This window comes from Poecilia mexicana, unplaced genomic scaffold (assembly GCF_051168715.1).
Source record: "Poecilia mexicana isolate PSO_F unplaced genomic scaffold, ASM5116871v1 scaffold_19, whole genome shotgun sequence".
Taxonomy (NCBI): Eukaryota; Metazoa; Chordata; class Actinopteri; order Cyprinodontiformes; family Poeciliidae; genus Poecilia; species Poecilia mexicana.
The window spans coordinates 10940726-10958720 of NW_028263388.1; the positions used below are offsets into that span (position 1 = coordinate 10940726).

At 43.1% G+C, this 17995-nt stretch overlaps 1 protein-coding gene across 3 annotated transcripts in view; it reads left to right on the top strand.

Moving 5' to 3' along the window:
* The window catches only part of plekha1b (pleckstrin homology domain containing A1b), a 75255-nt gene extending 58038 nt beyond the window's left edge, over positions 1 to 17217 (top strand). For 2 of the 3 annotated variants that reach the window (XM_088016359.1, XM_014989498.2), the window contains exons 3-12: positions 5535 to 5591; positions 5928 to 5973; positions 6483 to 6580; positions 8209 to 8334; positions 9788 to 9919; positions 10024 to 10092; positions 11244 to 11308; positions 11386 to 11449; positions 11605 to 11694; positions 14590 to 17217. In XM_088016359.1, coding sequence (XP_087872485.1) covers positions 5535 to 5591; positions 5928 to 5973; positions 6483 to 6580; positions 8209 to 8334; positions 9788 to 9919; positions 10024 to 10092; positions 11244 to 11308; positions 11386 to 11449; positions 11605 to 11694; positions 14590 to 14907 — 1065 coding nt within the window. In that variant the 3' untranslated portion in view covers positions 14908 to 17217. Of the gene's footprint in view, positions 1 to 5534; positions 5592 to 5927; positions 5974 to 6482; positions 6581 to 8208; positions 8335 to 9787; positions 9920 to 10023; positions 10093 to 11243; positions 11309 to 11385; positions 11450 to 11604; positions 11695 to 12385; positions 13695 to 14589 lie in introns of those variants that run through there. The other variant, XM_088016360.1, reaches the window with a different exon arrangement.
* The last annotated feature ends 778 nt before the right edge of the window (positions 17218 to 17995 follow it).

Here is a 17995-nt window from a genome sequence, read left to right on the forward strand (position 1 = left end):
ACAGGAAGTGTCATTTTTTACGCTGAACGGTCGCTATCTGACCCCTTTGACCTAATCGAGGTGAAACTGTGTCCACAGACAGAAAACATGTTGGTGTGTTGAGGATTCCAAGCCAAGCTCATTTGAATCCAGCAGGTGGGCGTGGCGGCGTGGCGAAGTGACCCTAAACGCCGTGTCCTTACGTTTGGCTGTGGATTCCACAATTTTGAGGCCAGCTGCACCAAACTTGACATGAGTGATCCTGGTAGGGTCCCCTACGATCCTATGTTGTCATAGTCTGACGTCATCTAAGCCCCGCCCCCTCAGAACAGGAAGTGCTTTTTTTTCCATGGAAAGCTGCCTTTCTGGCTCACTGCACCTAATCAACATGATTCTGTGTTGGATGACAGATAACATGTTAGTCTCACTTGCTTTAAAGCGCCAAGAGTCTTCTGTAGAGGGCGTGGCCGTGGGACCGCGGCGAAGCAGAGGTAACGCCGCCGCCATACGTTTGGCTCTAGATTCCACATCGTTCAGCCCAGCTGCACCAAACTCACTAGGATGCATCCTTATCCATCCCCGAACAGGAATCCATAACAGTCGTTGATGGGCGTGGCATAATTTCTCTACAGCGCCCCCTAGAAATCTTTAAATGATCAGCCCCAAGCCATGCTTTAACCTAGAATTATGAAACTTGGTACACATGTGTATCATGTCAGGACCTACAAAAAAGTCTCTTGGAGCCATGGTGCAAACCCAACAGGAAGTCGGCCATTTTGGATGAAAATCAGCCATTTCCTCTTTTTCATAGACATCGCATCTGATCTATCTCCTCCTGCAGCTTTTGAGATAGAGACTTCAAACTCAGTCAGCAGAGACTTGAGACATTAAAGATGAAAAGTTATCGTAGGAATTTTTCTATGTCAAAGCATGTGGGCGTGGCTAAGTCCCAAACTTTGACTATTCGCCATGAAACATCAAGATGCAATAACTTCCACATAGAAGGTCACAGCTGCATCAGACTTTCTATATCTCATTATAGACCAGTCCTCATCACAGTTAGGTGGTCAATTCATGACATCACCTTAGCCCCGCCCACTTCCGACAGGAAGTCACCTGTTTTTTCTACTGTATGTCTTACTTTTACTCTCTAAGTCATATGGGTTTCATCCGGTGTAGGCTGACATGACATGATATGATGATGAACTCTCCCATGATGAACTCGACTGACCCGTGGGGGCGTGGCTAAGTCCCAAACTTTGACTATACAGCATGAAACATGAATGTGAAATAACTTCCAAATGCCAGGTCACAGCTGCATCAGACTTTCTATGTCTCATTATAGACCAGCCTTCATCATAGTTAGGTGGTCGATTGATGACATCACCCTAGCCCCGCCCACTTCCGACAGGAAGTAACCTCTTTCTTCAATTGTATGTCTTACTTTTACTCTCTAATTCTTATGGGTTTCATCCTGTGCAGGCTGACATGAAATGACATGATGATGAACTCTGCCGTGATGAACTCTACTGACCCGTGGGGGCGTGGCTAAGTCCCAAACTTTGAATATACATCATGAAACATGAATGTGAAATTACTTCCTAATGCCAGGTCACAGATGCATCAGACTTTCTATGTCTCATTATAGACCAGCCCTCATCACAGTTAGGTGGTCGATTGATGACATCACCTTAGCCCCGCCCACTTCCGACAGGAAGTCACCTGTTTTTTATACTGTATGTCTTACTTTTACACTCTAAAACATGTTGGTGTGTCATGGATTCCAACCCTGTGCACACTGACATAACATGAGATGATGATGAACTCTGTCAATGCCTACAGACCCGTGGGGGAGTGGCAAAATGGCTGTCCCTCGCCATATGCATACGATCGTCTCTTATTCACAAACGCATCATCCTATTTGCACCAGACTTTTTATGAGTGAAACTTGTGAACCTCTGAGGAGCCCAATACAGTTTAATTGCAATTTGACTCCACTGCGCCCCCTAGGTTAATCAAACAGCTGTATCTCCTTGCCACATGGCCCAATCTGCTCCAGATTTTGGGTGCATGGCCAGTGAACGCTGCCGAAGACATCGAAGCGGATCGCATGGAGGACGGCGCGCGAGCGTCGGCGGTGGCCGGCGGGAGGCGGTGCTGGAACATCCGCGGTGGCTATAGGCTTGAGCGGCGCTTGGCTGCGAGGGCCGCTTGAGGCTCCGCGGAGCTTTAATTATTATTTTTCCCGTGCCAAATAAAGTGGCTTTTTGGGGGCTTTATCATATTCAAAAACTCACCAAACTTGGCGGGGGCATAGAGCCCGGTGAAAAATTTCGTATTTTAAGGTCCCCAGAAAAATCGCACAAGAAACGGCTCAAGGGCGCCACCTAGCAACTTTCAAAAGACCCTTTCCTATTCACTTACTTTATCGTAGAGACTTGAAACTTGGTACACTTGTAGAGCTCCCCAAGACACTCTGAATTTACAATTAATGTCATAGTGCAAGTATCACAGATTGTCGGCCATTTTGGATTGAAGTTCCGATTTTGACCCGATTTCGGGCGTTTACAGGGTTCGCATTTGATCGAACTTGTCCTAGGGATTTCGATCGATCGGCTTCAAACTCGGTCAGATCGTTCAAAAGGCATGGCCGATCCAAAGTTATCGTAGGTTTGCGTTTTCGGGCTTGCTGAAGGGGTCTTTCCGGGGGTCAAAGGTCACCGATTCGCCATGAAACATCAAACTGTTATAACTCTTTGAAAAAAACTCATAGAAGCACCAAACTTTCAGTGATTGATCATCATGGGATGCTCTACAATACCCAAAGGTCAAATGATGACGTCACTTAGGCCACGCCCCCTGAGAACAGGAAGTGTCATTTTTTACGCTGAACGGTCGCTATCTGACCCCTTTGACCTAATCGAGGTGAAACTGTGTCCACAGACAGAAAACATGTTGGTGTGTTGAGGATTCCAAGCCAAGCTCATTTGAATCCAGCAGGTGGGCGTGGCGGCGTGGCGAAGTGACCCTAAACGCCGTGTCCTTACGTTTGGCTGTGGATTCCACAATTTTGAGGCCAGCTGCACCAAACTTGACATGAGTGATCCTGGTAGGGTCCCCTACGATCCTATGTTGTCATAGTCTGACGTCATCTAAGCCCCGCCCCCTCAGAACAGGAAGTGCTTTTTTTTCCATGGAAAGCTGCCTTTCTGGCTCACTGCACCTAATCAACATGATTCTGTGTTGGATGACAGATAACATGTTAGTCTCACTTGCTTTAAAGCGCCAAGAGTCTTCTGTAGAGGGCGTGGCCGTGGGACCGCGGCGAAGCAGAGGTAACGCCGCCGCCATACGTTTGGCTCTAGATTCCACATCGTTCAGCCCAGCTGCACCAAACTCACTAGGATGCATCCTTATCCATCCCCGAACAGGAATCCATAACAGTCGTTGATGGGCGTGGCCTAATTTCTCTACAGCGCCCCCTAGAAATTTTTAAATGATCAGCCCCAAGCCATGCTTTAACCTAGAATTATGAAACTTGGTACACATGTGTATCATGTCAGGACCTACAAAAAAGTCTCTTGGAGCCATGGTGCAAACCCAACAGGAAGTCGGCCATTTTGGATCAAAATCAGCCATTTCCTCTTTTTCATAGACATCGCATCTGATCTATCTCCTCCTGCAGCTTTTGAGATAGAGACTTCAAACTCAGTCAGCAGAGACTTGAGACATTAAAGATGAAAAGTTATCGTAGGAATTTTTCTATGTCAAAGCATGTGGGCGTGGCTAAGTCCCAAACTTTGACTATTCGCCATGAAACATCAAGATGCAATAACTTCCACATAGAAGGTCACAGCTGCATCAGACTTCCTATATCTGACTACAGACCACCCCTCATCACATTGAGATGGTCAGTTGATGACATCACCTTAACCCCGCCCACTTCCGACAGGAAGTCACCTGTTTTTTCTATTGTATGTCTTACTTTTACTCTCTAAGTCATATGGGTTTCATCCGGTGTAGGCTGACATGACATGATATGATGATGAACTCTCCCATGATGAACTCGACTGACCCGTGGGGGCGTGGCTAAGTCCCAAACTTTGACTATACAGCATGAAACATGAATGTGAAATAACTTCCAAATGCCAGGTCAGAGCTGCATCAGACTTTCTATGTCTCATTATAGATCAGCAATCATCACAGTTAGGTGGTCGATTGATGACGTCACCTTAGCCCCGCCCACTTCCGACAGGAAGTCACCTGTTTTTTCTACTGTATGTCTTACTTTTTCTCTCTAATTCTTATGGGTTTCATCCTGTGCTGACTGACATGAAATTAAATGATGATGAACTCTGCCGTGATGAACTCTACTGACCCGTGTGGGCGTGGCTAAGTCCCAAACTTTGACTATACACCATGAAACATGAATGTGAAATAACTTCCAAATGCCAGGTCAGAGCTGCATCAGACTTTCTATGTCTCATTATAGATAAGCCCTCATCACAGTTAGGTGGTCGATTTATGACGTCACCTTTGCCCCGCCCACTTCCGAAAGGAAGTCACCTGTTTTTTCTACTGTATGTCTTACTTTTTCTCTCTAATTCTTATGGGTTTCATCCTGTCCTGACTGACATAAAATGAAATGATGATGAACTTATTGATGATGAACTCATTGATGATGTACTCTACTGACCCGTGGGGGCGTGGCAAAATGGCTGTCCCTCGTAATATGCATACGTTCGTCTCGTATTCACAAACGCATCATCCGATTTGCACCAGACATTGTATGAGTGACACTTGTGAACCTCTAAGGAGCCCAATAGAGTTTAATTGCAATTTGACTCCACTGCGCACCAAGGTTAATCAAACACCTGTGTCTCCTTGCGATATTAGCTGATCTACACCAGATTTTTGTGCATTGTCTGGGAGCAATGTCGAACATGACAGGGTGACTATCTTCAGGGCGGGTTTGGCAGCTCCGTGAGAGCAAGGAAGTGGCTGGGGGTAGGCGGTGGCTGGGGTGACATGGTGCTGAGGGGAGGCAGTGGCTGGGGGGAGGTGGTGCTGAGGGGAGGCGGTGGCTGGGGGGAGGCGGTGCTGGAACATCCGCGGTGGCTAGGCTTGAGCGGCGCTTGGCTGCGAGGGCCGCTTGAGGCTCCGCGGAGCTTTAATTTCTTTTATTATTGATTTCTTCTTATCTGCAATTGTGTTTGCTGTATCCAGAGGATATTTCTTTTGATCTTACTTGTAACGTTTGCTGAATTTTGTAAAGGAAAAAGTAAAGTGTTCTTGAACTGATCTGCTGAGTATGACTGTATCTGGTTGTATACACAAGATGTATGATATGGTTGGGGGGAGGGGGTTATTAAGCCAATGTGGTTCCCCCCCCCCCTTCTCAAAAATGTTCGGTGCTCTTGGGCATTTCACTGTCCTGCGGGGGGCGGGGGGGGGGTGTCAAGGTCCCCACCAAAACTTAGACCGAACCTACGCCCTTGGTTACGACTCAGCGGGATCAGTTTGATCACATTCTGAATGTGTCATTTTTCTTTCAGAACCTGCCTAAAGGTGCGGATAATGTGGGCTTTCTCAAACTCACATACATCTCCAAGGTCAGTCCTCGCTCAAACGGCGACGCGTCGCATCTTTATTTTACCGAAAACAAGGAAATCTTTTAGAAATCACCTGTGTTTCCAGAGCAAGAATTTCAGTCTTTTTGGCCACACTACAACCAGAAGTTACAGAAAGGTTGTCGAATTTTCCAAGCAGTCCGTAGTTATTCCAAGCTGGTTTTAGGAGGAGATGTTTCAGGGAAAGCCTCAGGCTCCAGAACAGATTATGGGTCATTTTTCAGTAACTTTGGAGTTAGTTGCGTTCCACTGGGTGATTTTTAGGATTTTTAGGCTTTCTTGTGTCCTCTGTGACGTTTACTGTCCTCTTGTCTTCAGGTCAGCGATGCTACCAAGCTCAGGCCGAAGGCAGAGTTCTGCTTTGGTGAGTTTGTTGTTTCCTCCCTCCGTTTATCTCCCTGAACTCGCTCCGTCTTTGTGCCGAAGTTTTGCCTCCACTCCCCTTCCAGTCCCTTGTTTCCTTCCTTCCCTCCTTCCTCATCTCTCCACTTCTTCCGCCCTCCTTCATCTCTTCCTCTCCCTCCCTCCCCCTTTTTCCTCATCTCTTGAGTTTACTTCCTCCCTTTTGTCCCGCGCTACTTGTTTTTCCTGCCGCGTGGAACAGCAGCTCTTTGTCACTCAATAGGAGGAAGCCGTGCAATGACAATGACCGAACCGTTGTGTGCGGACATGTGCGCATGTGTTTGCATCTAGATGGGATGTTAACTCCGAGACGTGCATCCTCTCTGGCTCTGAGAAACCAGAAACAAGCGGATATTTTTAGATCTCCATGCGGCGGAGCGGATTTGTCTCCGTTTTTATCGGGTCTGGTGATAAGCAGGAGCATTTACATGTCGTCCTCTGTTTTTTTTTGTTTTTTTTATCTCTCCGCAGTTATAAATGCAGGCATGAGGAAGTTCTACCTGCAGGCCAATGACCAGCAGGATTTGGTGGAATGGATCAGCGTTCTGAACAACGCCACCAAGATCACAGTGAGACTCGCGCACACAGATACACGCACAAATGGGGTTGGACACAGATGGATCCATAGTTGACCCTGTTTCACGTCGCAGCCATCCCACACTCTGCTCTGCACTCGACCTCGGGCCACAGCAGATGGAAAATTAGCCATCAGACCGGACCGATGAAGCTCGATGCGCTCTCCTCAGAGCCTCGTCGGAAAGTTGTGGGGCTTCACAGGCCGATGCGCTTTCCAAATCATCCTCCGGCTTCGAAGCCGCAGGGTCAATTAGAAAAGCTTCTGCGTCAAAACTATCTTTTAACTGTAGGGATTTTAGAATGTCTGCAAAAATCGTCTGGAGGGCGAGAGACAAAACCTTGAGACAAATAACATCCTAAACTGGTAAATAAAAGAAAACAGAAAGAGGGGAAGGGTCGATTCCAAACTTCCTTTGAGGTAAATTAACTCCACAAATCTAGGATAAGTCGACTCCAAAACTACACTATTTGGAGAACAAGAATATTTAAATAAATCAGGGATGCACCGATCCATTTTCTTCACTTCCGATACTGATATCTGAGATTTAGTATCGGCTGACGCGGGAAAAAACTGCGCTGAATTGACTTAAAACATTTCTGTTTTTAAACAGACTTAAATATACTGAAATACAAATTTGTGTGATGTAGTACAGCACACTTAAATACACCAAACACGTAAAAGCAACTTTAATTTGTTCAACCAGTGCTGTTAGGAGTATAACAGCCAATGTAACTTAAATAATAGGGGAACTGAAACCGATTAAAAACAACAGGTTGACTGCATTGGTGAAACATGTAGAAAATAAACTGAAACAAACCTTTCAAATGGTTCAGAAAACGCAATTAGGATTTCTGAGTATAATGTAAAATAAGTTTAGAGCACAGAGCATAGAACTAGACTGAATAGATCTGCCCTTGCGGATCGGGTACCAATGCGGATATTAACATCGGGTCTCTGCATCTCTAATATAAATGATAGTTTGTTTTGTTTTTAGACCTGTATGATTCTAAGTCTACAATGTTAGATTTAATTTAATGGTGACTTTTCTAAGCGGTAAGTATCTTTGGCTCACATTTTGTACAAAATTCTAAATCTCAAGTTGTTTTCCTTCCTCAAAACACATCTAGAGAAGGAAGTCGTTAACATCATCCAGAATTAAAGCTCCCCTTACATTTAAACGACATTTTCAGGCCTTAATTGTGATGATTTTTCACTGGAAACTGGACTAGAATATCACATCAAATTAGGAAAGAAAATTTTTAATCTTTTATTTCCTGATTTAGTTTTGAAAAGTACTTCTAATCTGACAAAAAAACCTAATTGAAACACACATTTCACATATGAGTGCATGTTACAGATAGTTGGTCAAGTATGCGCAATAATAATATCAATAAAACGTATTATTAACAATATTTCAGCTCCGTTAGAAACTGCTGCTGCAGGCGGACCGAAAGATGACGAATGGGTGACTCAACAAACCTCACCCCGTTGTAATTTTACTGCTTTTACTTTTTTTTTTTTTTTAATGTCTGGAAGGCTAATAAAACCTAGCTCGGCTCCACGGGTCGGTTCTGATCTCCCGAGTCGGGTCTGAGGCGTTTCTGTCTCGTTGCGTTTCAGGTGCCAAAGTCTGGAGAGAGCCAGGCCGCCTATGTGGAGACCCCGCAGGAAGCCCTCGGCGCTATGAAGCAGGTCTCTTACAAAACGGAGATCATAGGTGGCGTTCCAATCATCACAGCCACGCAGGTAACGCTCCCCCCAGTCGGAGCCGTTGTCTATCAGCAGCAGGTCTAGTCTTGTCTCTGCAGGTATGCGGCTGTGCGTTTCACCCAGAACACAACAGCTCTGCTGCTTCGACTGTTTGTGTCTCATTAAGACCTACTGGGCTTCACAACTGCTGGGAAAAATGACCCAAGAGTAAACGCGGAGCTTTTCTTTTGCAAATTAATTTTACTTATCAAAACTGGATCTACTTAAGAAAAAAAAAAAAAGCCATTACCAGAAAATGGTGTAAACTCCAAACATCTACAATAGAGGACTGATTCAAAATCGTGTGTGGTGTATTCAAAATGGAGAAGATGAGTACATTTGTGATTTCTGTTTGGTCTTTTTCTTTTTCATTCATTATGTTTTTTGTGATTTTTGAATACGTATACAGAAAAATATTATGAAATAATTCATTAAAACTGGACTTACTTTACATCTATAAACTTCCCCACATTGATGGACAACTGCAGTTGTATTAAGAAGGGTAGGCTTACGTCTTTCTATTTTTGCAATTTGTTATGGCTCCCGTAAGTTCCAGAAAACTACCAAAAAATAATTCTGAAAAGGAGCTAACACTAATTAAAAATGGTTATTATTGCATCAATTCAACCTATTTTTTCTCTCACTCCATCTGCAGTCTGATTTTTTTTTGTGCTCAGTATTAAATCACAATGCCAGTTTTTCCCTAGATAATTTTCAACTTAAATTGAAGCAATTTTTCATATTTCAAAAATACAACTCCTAAATTTTAGTCAACACTGTTCTACAAATGATGCTCATTACAAGGAACCTGCAAAAGATCCGATTTAACTAGTTCAATAACAGAATTATGGCAAGGATTTTCTCAAAATTTAACACTTAATCCTACTCTAATCGAATACTGCAGTCTCAAATTTAAATGAATTGATAATAAAATTCGTCATAACACCACACTTTTTGTGAATGCAAAAAGCTCACAGATGCATTGAATTCAACTAAGCGAGGTCAAAGAAAACACCTGAAATACCTGGACTTGTTTGCTAGCAAATGTCCTAAACAGTAGTAGATATACAAGTTTGCAGGTTTAAAGTTAAAGGAACAGTAGCGTACTGAATGCCTGAACTGCAATATGTACACCACTAGAGACCCGACAGAACCTGTAATGTCCGCTCCAGTTTCCTCACTTCTGCATAAATAGACCAGATAAGTTTTAGGATTCTGTTCTGTGGAGCTCTGAGTCAAAACTTGAACTTTTTGAACCTCTGCGCATTTTGGAGAAGGAAGAATGAATCATACATTAAAAAGAACCGCCTGTCCACAGTGAGGCACTGGAGCAGCTCTGTGATGCTGCGGGGACGGCAAGATGTTTTTTGTTTTCCCCTTCTGTCTTAAACAGAACCTTAACGTTACGCCAGGTTGAGATGAATCCTGAACATGTGGGTGTTTGTTGTAGGAGCAGAGCGAAGGCCAGAACGGGTCGGACCGAGGGAAGCGGGCTCAGAACCAGCTGCCGTACTTCCTGTCCAGAGGAGCGCAGGACCAGTCTTTCATAAAGGCGGGATACTGCGTTAAACAGGGAGCTGTGGTGAGAGCAGGCGGACACACACCTTCTTCGACTTCCATGACGAAACAGATGATAAACTAGTGTTGATGTTCTGTATTTTTTTTCTTTTTTTTTTTTTTTTTCAGATGAGGAACTGGAAGAGGAGGTACTTCATCTTGGATGAAAATGCGCTCAGCTACTACAAATCCGACCTGGTGAGAAAATGGGATGAGGTGGTGTGTGTTTGACATCAAGCTGGAACCAGACGGCTGTTATTCAGCTGCAGACCGGAGAAAATGTTGATCTTAAATTAAGAAATTTAGAGTATTTTCCTTCAGCAGCAGGTCTGGCAGCTCTTTGCCTTCGTATCAAACAGAAACCGTGTATCTTTGTATATATGTCGTATCTTGAGAACCTTTTCTGGACTTAGCTAGGTGTTTTAGCTAGCTAACACTAGCCAAAACACCTTAGCTAGCTAAATTCAAGGCTCATTTTGCCTTGAATTTGTGGGATGTTTGTCTCTACACGCAGCAGCACGCGCTCTAAATTCCTCCCCGTAAGATCGGTGCGTGGACAAATTAAGCGAATGACATCCCAACCAGGACCTGTCGGAGCACATGTGCACACACCCAGGGTGTGTGCCCTCAGGCTGTGTGTTAATTTGTAGAGGCAGCTGAGATCAGGTAATCTGATTGATAAAATCAGCACTGGTGTTAAAAAAAAGATTTGGAAAAACAGAGGTGAGTTTTTGTTCTCTACAGTGACAGCAGGAAGTCTTTTTGGGCTTCGTCTCTACCAGCTTTGCACATGTACAAACTAAAATCATTGCCCAAGTGGAACTAGATGACGTAGAGTAGCTTGAAACAAAGAAATTCCTTTTAGCTGGTGCAGGAATCCTTCCTTGGAAAGTTTTCTGTCATTTACAGAGGGTGGCCGTTCATCCTTAAAATGTCTTAAATTCATGTATCTATAATTAAGGCTTTAAAATGTCTTAAATTTTGTTGCATGACTATCCTCATAGAATCTCGTATATTCTATGTTTCTTTTTTCTCTCCTGGGAGTTTTCTGTCAGACATCTTCACTGCATTCTGTGACTCGAGGCGGCTTATGCTAGCGTTGACTGGCTGCTAATACACCCTTGCTAGCCCGCTAGCTAACTTTTCTGTGTCTAGTATTGAGACCCCAAGAGTCTCACTGTTTTTGCTATGGTTTACTTTAATACAGCAGAATCCTCCAACCATCTCCTATATTTATAGTTTTTTTTTTTGCTCTTAAATTTAATTCAAGGTGTTATTTAAAAAAAAAAGGTCTTAAAAAGTCTTAAGTTTGAAACCCTGATTATGAGACATATTTCCTTCTTTGTCAGGACCGGGAGGCGCTGAGAGTTATCCCGCTGAAGGAGATTCATAAAGTCCAGGAATGCAAACAGAGGTCAGTTAGCACCAGAAGCCATCAGAGCTTTGTTTAGGCCACGGTGTTCAAAAGCTGCTCCGTTCTGTGTTCTGCAGCGAGCTGATGATGCGAGACAACCTCTTCGAGATGGTCACCAACTCCAGAACCTTCTTCATACAGGTGACACTGGCCGAATTCATCTGGGACATCTGGACGAGACTCACTTCAGCAACTTTCCTCAGAACCGCCTGATAGATTTATTTAAATCACTACAATATGAGTTCACAATATCACTGGAATAAGCTGAATCAACTCTGTGGGTCTGTGTCTTTCAGGCTGACAGTCCAGAGGACATGCACAGCTGGATCAAGGCCGTCTCCGGGGCGATTGTTGCCCAGCGCGGGCCCGGGCGCTCAGCCAACACGGTGCGTATCTCGTCAGCTGAAGCTGTGCAGGAACCTCCTTAAATGTGGGTGCAGTGCGAACAGACAGTGGTCGCAGCAGTCTATACTAATGTGCATCACTTCTGACTTTTATGAGCCAGCGAAGTGGTGCCACCATGTGGCGGTTACAAGTAAGTGCATCGGAGAAAGGAGCGCTTCAACTCTGATTTATTAGTTCAAACACTGAGCGTGAGACGGCTAGTAGGCCATATTTACAAAACGTACACACACACACACACACACACACACACACACACACACACACACACACACACACACACACACACACACACACACACACACACGTTCACAGCTTGTGAAGTTTCTTCTTTTTCTGTCTCTACAGAGTTTCTTTCCTAACTCGACCACACAAATTGACCAAAACTCGACCACTCGATCCACCACAAACTGACCTCTGTGCTTTTAAATTTAGGAAATGGCTTAACTTGTTCCTACAAATGTGGTTGATAAAATGTGTTGTTTTTTTTTCTATACTACTTGTGCATTTCTGTACACAAGGCCACACTGTCTGTGTTTTTTAAGTGCAGCATAATGTGGTTTAGGATCCACAGATCAGAATCTGACCACCGCGAGGCGGTTTGAGGTGGGTTGTGTTGGAAAGGAGCTCTCTGCCTCTCCGTTACTGAGTCCAGCTGTAAACTGTTGTTTCCAGATCCGTCAGGTGCGACGGCTCTCCAGCCCGTGTATACAGAGGTATACTCCGTTCTGCAGTGGGGAACCCCGCACGTATGTGTCCCTCCCACCTCAAACCCAACCTTTAACCTCCCACCGCCCCCACCATCCATCGCTGCTTCCCCGCTAACGGGCATTTAGCCCCACGCTCCTCCAGACGGGTCCAGCTTGACATGAGTTCTTACTTTTAAATGTGCGGATTGAAAACAAGAGCGCCGCAGCCGGATGAACTGGAGTTGACCTTTAACCTCACAGTTAGAATTTAGGTCAAGTTAGGTTTTTAACTTAAATGAAACATATCAACGTTTGTCTCGGTAAATATGTTTCTACAGACCCACTAACCAGCACATATCAGACAACTCATTAGTCTGTAAATTGAGTTGTGTGTAATAAAGTACAATAATGCAAGGAATAAGTATTCAACATTCTGACTGAAATTTATTCAGTTCTTACTAGAAAAGCATTTCTTGTAAGCCTCATCATAAGGCCGACTTCTCTGGGCCCAGAGGTGTCTGAGATGGACCATTACAAAGTGAAAATGTGGATTGTGGTCGAACATATCTGTATTTCACAACTCCAGCTTATGTAAAGGTTAACAACACGGTCATTTTCTCCTTTTTTTTTTTTTTTTTTCTTAAAATATTTTGTACATTTGGACCTGTGATCTGTTTCTGAACTGTTTCCTCGTCTCTCTGAGTAACGTTTCCAGACTTCCCCACTTGCAGACGACCTCCTAAAACCAAGCCGTTACTTTCTTTCTGCTAACCCTCTGCCATGTTGTCTTTCTGTTTCTCCTTCCTGTTGTACGTGTGTACGTGTGTGTGTGTGTGTGTGTTTTCTAGAGAGTGAGGTGTGACAGTGACACAATAACTTTCCCCAAATGAGCCCCGCCGCCTGCTTCCTGTTCCCTCCCACTGCTGCTCATCGTCTTTATCACCAAGCCCCCGCTGCCTCTCAGCTTCCTTAGCAACCGCTGCATCATCCTTTCCTCTTCCCCGGCAACAGCAGCATCGCTCGTTCGTACGTGGACCTGCATGAACGTTACATCTCAGAGCCCGTCATGTGCCGTGAGACCATCTCAGAGTGTTTGTATAAGTTAAATTCGATAATAATTCCCAGAGGGAAGTTAAATGTGGTAGTGACTTGAGTTGCAAAGCAAAATAGTTAAAGATGAGGACAAATTCGAAGGCACGTCTTTGTGCAGACAGATTAAAAAAAAAACCCAAACAGATAAATTAATCCTTGCAGTAGGATAATCTCACACTGGAAAGCTTAGAAAAATCCAAAAACACAGTATTTTTTTTTGTCTAGATTCAAGTGAACACATCTTATTGACACTTGAAATACGACAAAACTAATCTAAAAGTTACAAGAAATAAGAGCTTGTTTTTAAGTCAATAAGACCTTAATATTGATGGAAAAAGTCTTAGTTCCACAGGGAGATTATTTCACTTATCGCTAGTACTTTCAAAAAAATCATTCTTAAGGAATTATTATTTATTACTGTGTTTTCTATGGCTATTACCTAACTTATGAACTCCATCACTGGATTGCACTGTTGTCTTGTCTTTCCCATTTTGCAGAGTGGCTAGGAGACACCAGCTTCTGCTCTGTGTTCAAGATATGTCCTCCCCGCAGGAACTGGGAGTCGGGAATTTTTATTTAGTATTTCATACAAAATCTAGTTAGTAGGAATTTACAAAACAAAATTGTCGTTTAACAGAAGTCTTAACATATATAGTTTTAGAATTAATGTTATGAGTTTGTTAAAAAACAGTTATTCCTTAAATGTTTTAATGTTTAATTATGAATCTAAATATTCAGTATGAGATTACATTACTGCAAAAAAGTATTAGTTTTTAATGATCTTGACACATCTTTAGATTTATGGACAAAAGGAGATGAAATTCAGGAAAACATTTCTTAAAATGGAACAAATTTCCTGATTTTTGGCTCAGATTTGATTTAGATTCTTATCTCTAAGTTTATAAAAATAAAAAAAAACCTCTTTACGCCTGTTGTCTTGTGCTTTTCTTCTTTCCCATCACAAGCTCATCCATCCATTCATTCATCCATCCATCCACAGAACCATCCATCGGTCTGGTCCATTAATCAGCACATCCATCATTCCCAGCCTCCTCTCCACCCTCTCACTTCCTGTCCCGCTCTCCTTTGTCTCCCCAGGAGCACAGTGACCCTCCCTCTCCCACCTCCGCCTCCACCTTCTACTACTCCCTCAACACGGAACCGCAGCACCCAGAACCCTCAGCGGGTGCTCAGCCTGACGCTGGACACTCGCCACCAGGACAACTTCCTGGGCCTCCTGCCGTGGCGCCTCAGTGGAATCCAGCCCGTGATGATGCCGTTGCCTTCAGCGCGTTCCCACCTTTCTCTGCAGGAGACGGTGCAGACCTCAAAGTGACGGAGGCCGAGTGGCCCTGCGCCAGCGGCGGGGGCGACCCGAACACGGAGGAGCCCGACTCGGAGATGACTCTGATGTGACAGCAACTGATCTTTGAATTTTTCTCCTGCTAAACTTCCTGGGACTGGGTTTTTCTTCTTTCTTTTTTTTTTTTCCCCCTACGTGTGGCTCCGCCTACAAGGTCTTCCTCTGCTGTTCCCCTTCACCTTGCCTTCCTGAATATCTCTCACAGACCAGCAACACAGATGATACAGGCTGTTTAAGCTCTCGGCAGGAGTTCAGCGACACAGGAGTTCACTTCCGAAACAACCAAAGTTTAAAGGGTCGCAGAGAGATGTGTTGAAAGACCTCTCTTCAGTCCTGTGTGTGTTAACTGGAAGTTTGAGATTTGATATGAATTTGTGTTGTTTCCTTATCAAACTGTTTTTTTTTTTTGTTTTTTTTTTGTAGTTGAGTTTTTTTTTCAGGCACAGATTAGGAGACATTTGGAGTCTTGCAAAGCTTCCCCGTAAAGATGTTGGTAACACTTTAATTGACGGGGTGCATCAGACTGACATGACGCAGTCATAAACATGACATAACACCTGTTATGAACATGAATGGGTTTTCATAAATGTCGCCATGTTAATACAAAGTTGATAATTTTAATCGACTTTTAATGCAAGTTTCAATGCATTTAGAGTCTCATTATTTACCGAATGACACTTCATGACAACAGTCGTAAACGTTCACGAAGACTCCTTCGAGTTCGTGACAGTCTTATGCACACCACGTCAAATAAAGTGTTACCAAGACGATCTCAGATATATTTGATGTCATAGTCCAACACAAAATAGTGCAGCGAAGTAGAAGAAAAATGTGTGGTTTTAAAGGGGGCATGGCCGTAAATGTAAAAGTCTGAAAAGTGTGGCATGTATCTAAATTCAGTCCCCCCTGAATGAATACTTTATGGAATCCCAAGGTCGCAGCTCAGGGTCTATCTCTTCACATCTACAAACTGAGTTCCTCTTTGCAAATTATCCTCCCCAGTCCAGATTGAAGAACAGCAAACCCATAGCATCATGCTGCCACCACCGACATCTGTTACAATGGGAACTTGGCACTTAGAGTAAGGTGCGGTCTTTACTCGCATAGCTTTTCGCAGTAGGTCAAACAATTCAGCGGGTCAAACAGAGTCAGTCTCATCAGCCGCCTTCCTACTGGAAGTTAACTGTACACAGGTGGACTTTTTTTATTAATTTGGTGACTTTTGAAGACAATTATTACAACTGAATTTTACCGAGGGGTTTCAAAATCTGCACTGTACTCTTTTTATTCCACTTCAGATTATGCAGTTGATGTTGATATATAATATAAAATCTATATAAAATACAGATTTTAAGAGTCAAGGGATATGAACCTTAAGAAAGCTCTGTAAGACTCCAGTGATCCAGAAACTCTGCTGCCACCTAGTGTGTACAACTAGTATGTCAATTATGGTTGTTTTTTTTTGTTTTTTGTTTTTTGTTGTTTTTTTTCTTGCGTTTGCTTTATCTGCATATTCTGAGTGTTAAAAAAAGGTTGCTATATATTTATTTTATTTTGTTTGATCCTAAACTAATAAGATCAAACAAAATATACACAGGAAAAATATATAGTAAAAGGAATAGGAATAAGGTTACAAAGAAATAATATATTTTCACAGCAGAAGAAACTGTTTACATGCAAAGAAATGCTTTGCGACATTTGCAGAAATCATGCATGTGAACACATACACAGAGACACAGTTAATGTGAAAATAAAGATATTTGACTTCAAACTAAGCAGAAACACATTCAGATAACCTAAAAGAAAAAGGAAAAAAAAAGTTTAAACTTTGTTCTTAAAGTAAGTTTGATCCTCAGAGTTTCTCGTATTTATATGGCGTGTGTCAGAATATAACCTGAATTATTTAAGTGAATTTCTCTTTTTGCACCTCTCTCACTCCTATGTTAACCTCTGTTACAGAAACTGGACTTTTTTTCTTTTCTTTTTTTTTTTTGTGCAGTGTCGGGTCGGCGGAAACCGTTTGTGACTTTGCTAAAAATGTCAGCCTCTGCCCTGAGTGTGGAAGTTATGCGAAACACGGAAATGCTTCAGCATCACGAACTCAGACTCTGGAAACATTTCCTTCTTGCTCACCAGCTACCCTCACCTCACCATAACTTCCTGTTACTTTACCTGCCGTCACGTCGGCGTTCAGGACCCCCGTCGGTTTGCGTGGAAATCTTTTGGGACTCGAGCCGTCCCGCAGGTCGTTTCTCCTCTCGGCTCTCTGGTTGTGGGTGTTTGTTTTTTGTTGTTGTTGTTTTCTAGTATTGATATTATTAACTTTAATGAGGAAAAAAAAAATAAACTACACATATATGTTGTTTACTGAATTTTTATGAACTCACGTGCATGACTGTGCACCCCTTCACTCTTCAAATGTGTTGTTCCCTTTGATACATAAGTTGGATAAAGTGCCTGCGTCTATCTTTCTAAAGAGCAGATTTTAAAAACACCATGAGCTGTTTGATCCGTTTTGTGTGTGTGTGTGTGTGTGTGTGTGTGTGTGTGTGTGCGTGGGTGAGACTCTACGTCCATTTTTCTATTTATTAAAAGATATTAAAAAACAATGAAAGTGTTTTATTTAAAAAAAAATCTACTTCTGTGTTTGGGATTATTCAGCTTTCATACATGATGGCCTCACATTTTACTGTAGGATGCCTTCCTGTACAGAAACGATCATGGTCCACTCAATGACCATACACAGTGGGGCCTGAGGAGTCTAAAATGCAGTTCTCAGGTTTTTAGTGATTTCCCTGATCGTTGCAGTTGCAGGTGTGGGGGATCAGTTGTTGTAGATCAAGGAGCCCCCCCACCCCGCTCCATTAAAATACGATTCTATTCTCTTTCCTATGAATATTTTTGTTTTGTTTTGCTATTAAAAAGCACTGTGTTGCATTGTCCATGTTAAGCTGAACGTTCATATAAATGTTTGTAACTATTCTGGCTGAGAGTGAAACGAGTTTAGAAAGGGATCAGTTTTTAACAGGCGCTTAGGGCAGCCTTGGGTCCTAAGTTTCTGTGTTGAAGAGCGTAAGCTCAGTAGAACATGGCTGCCATAGTGTGACACACGTTGGATTTATGAATGTTGTTTTGTATTTT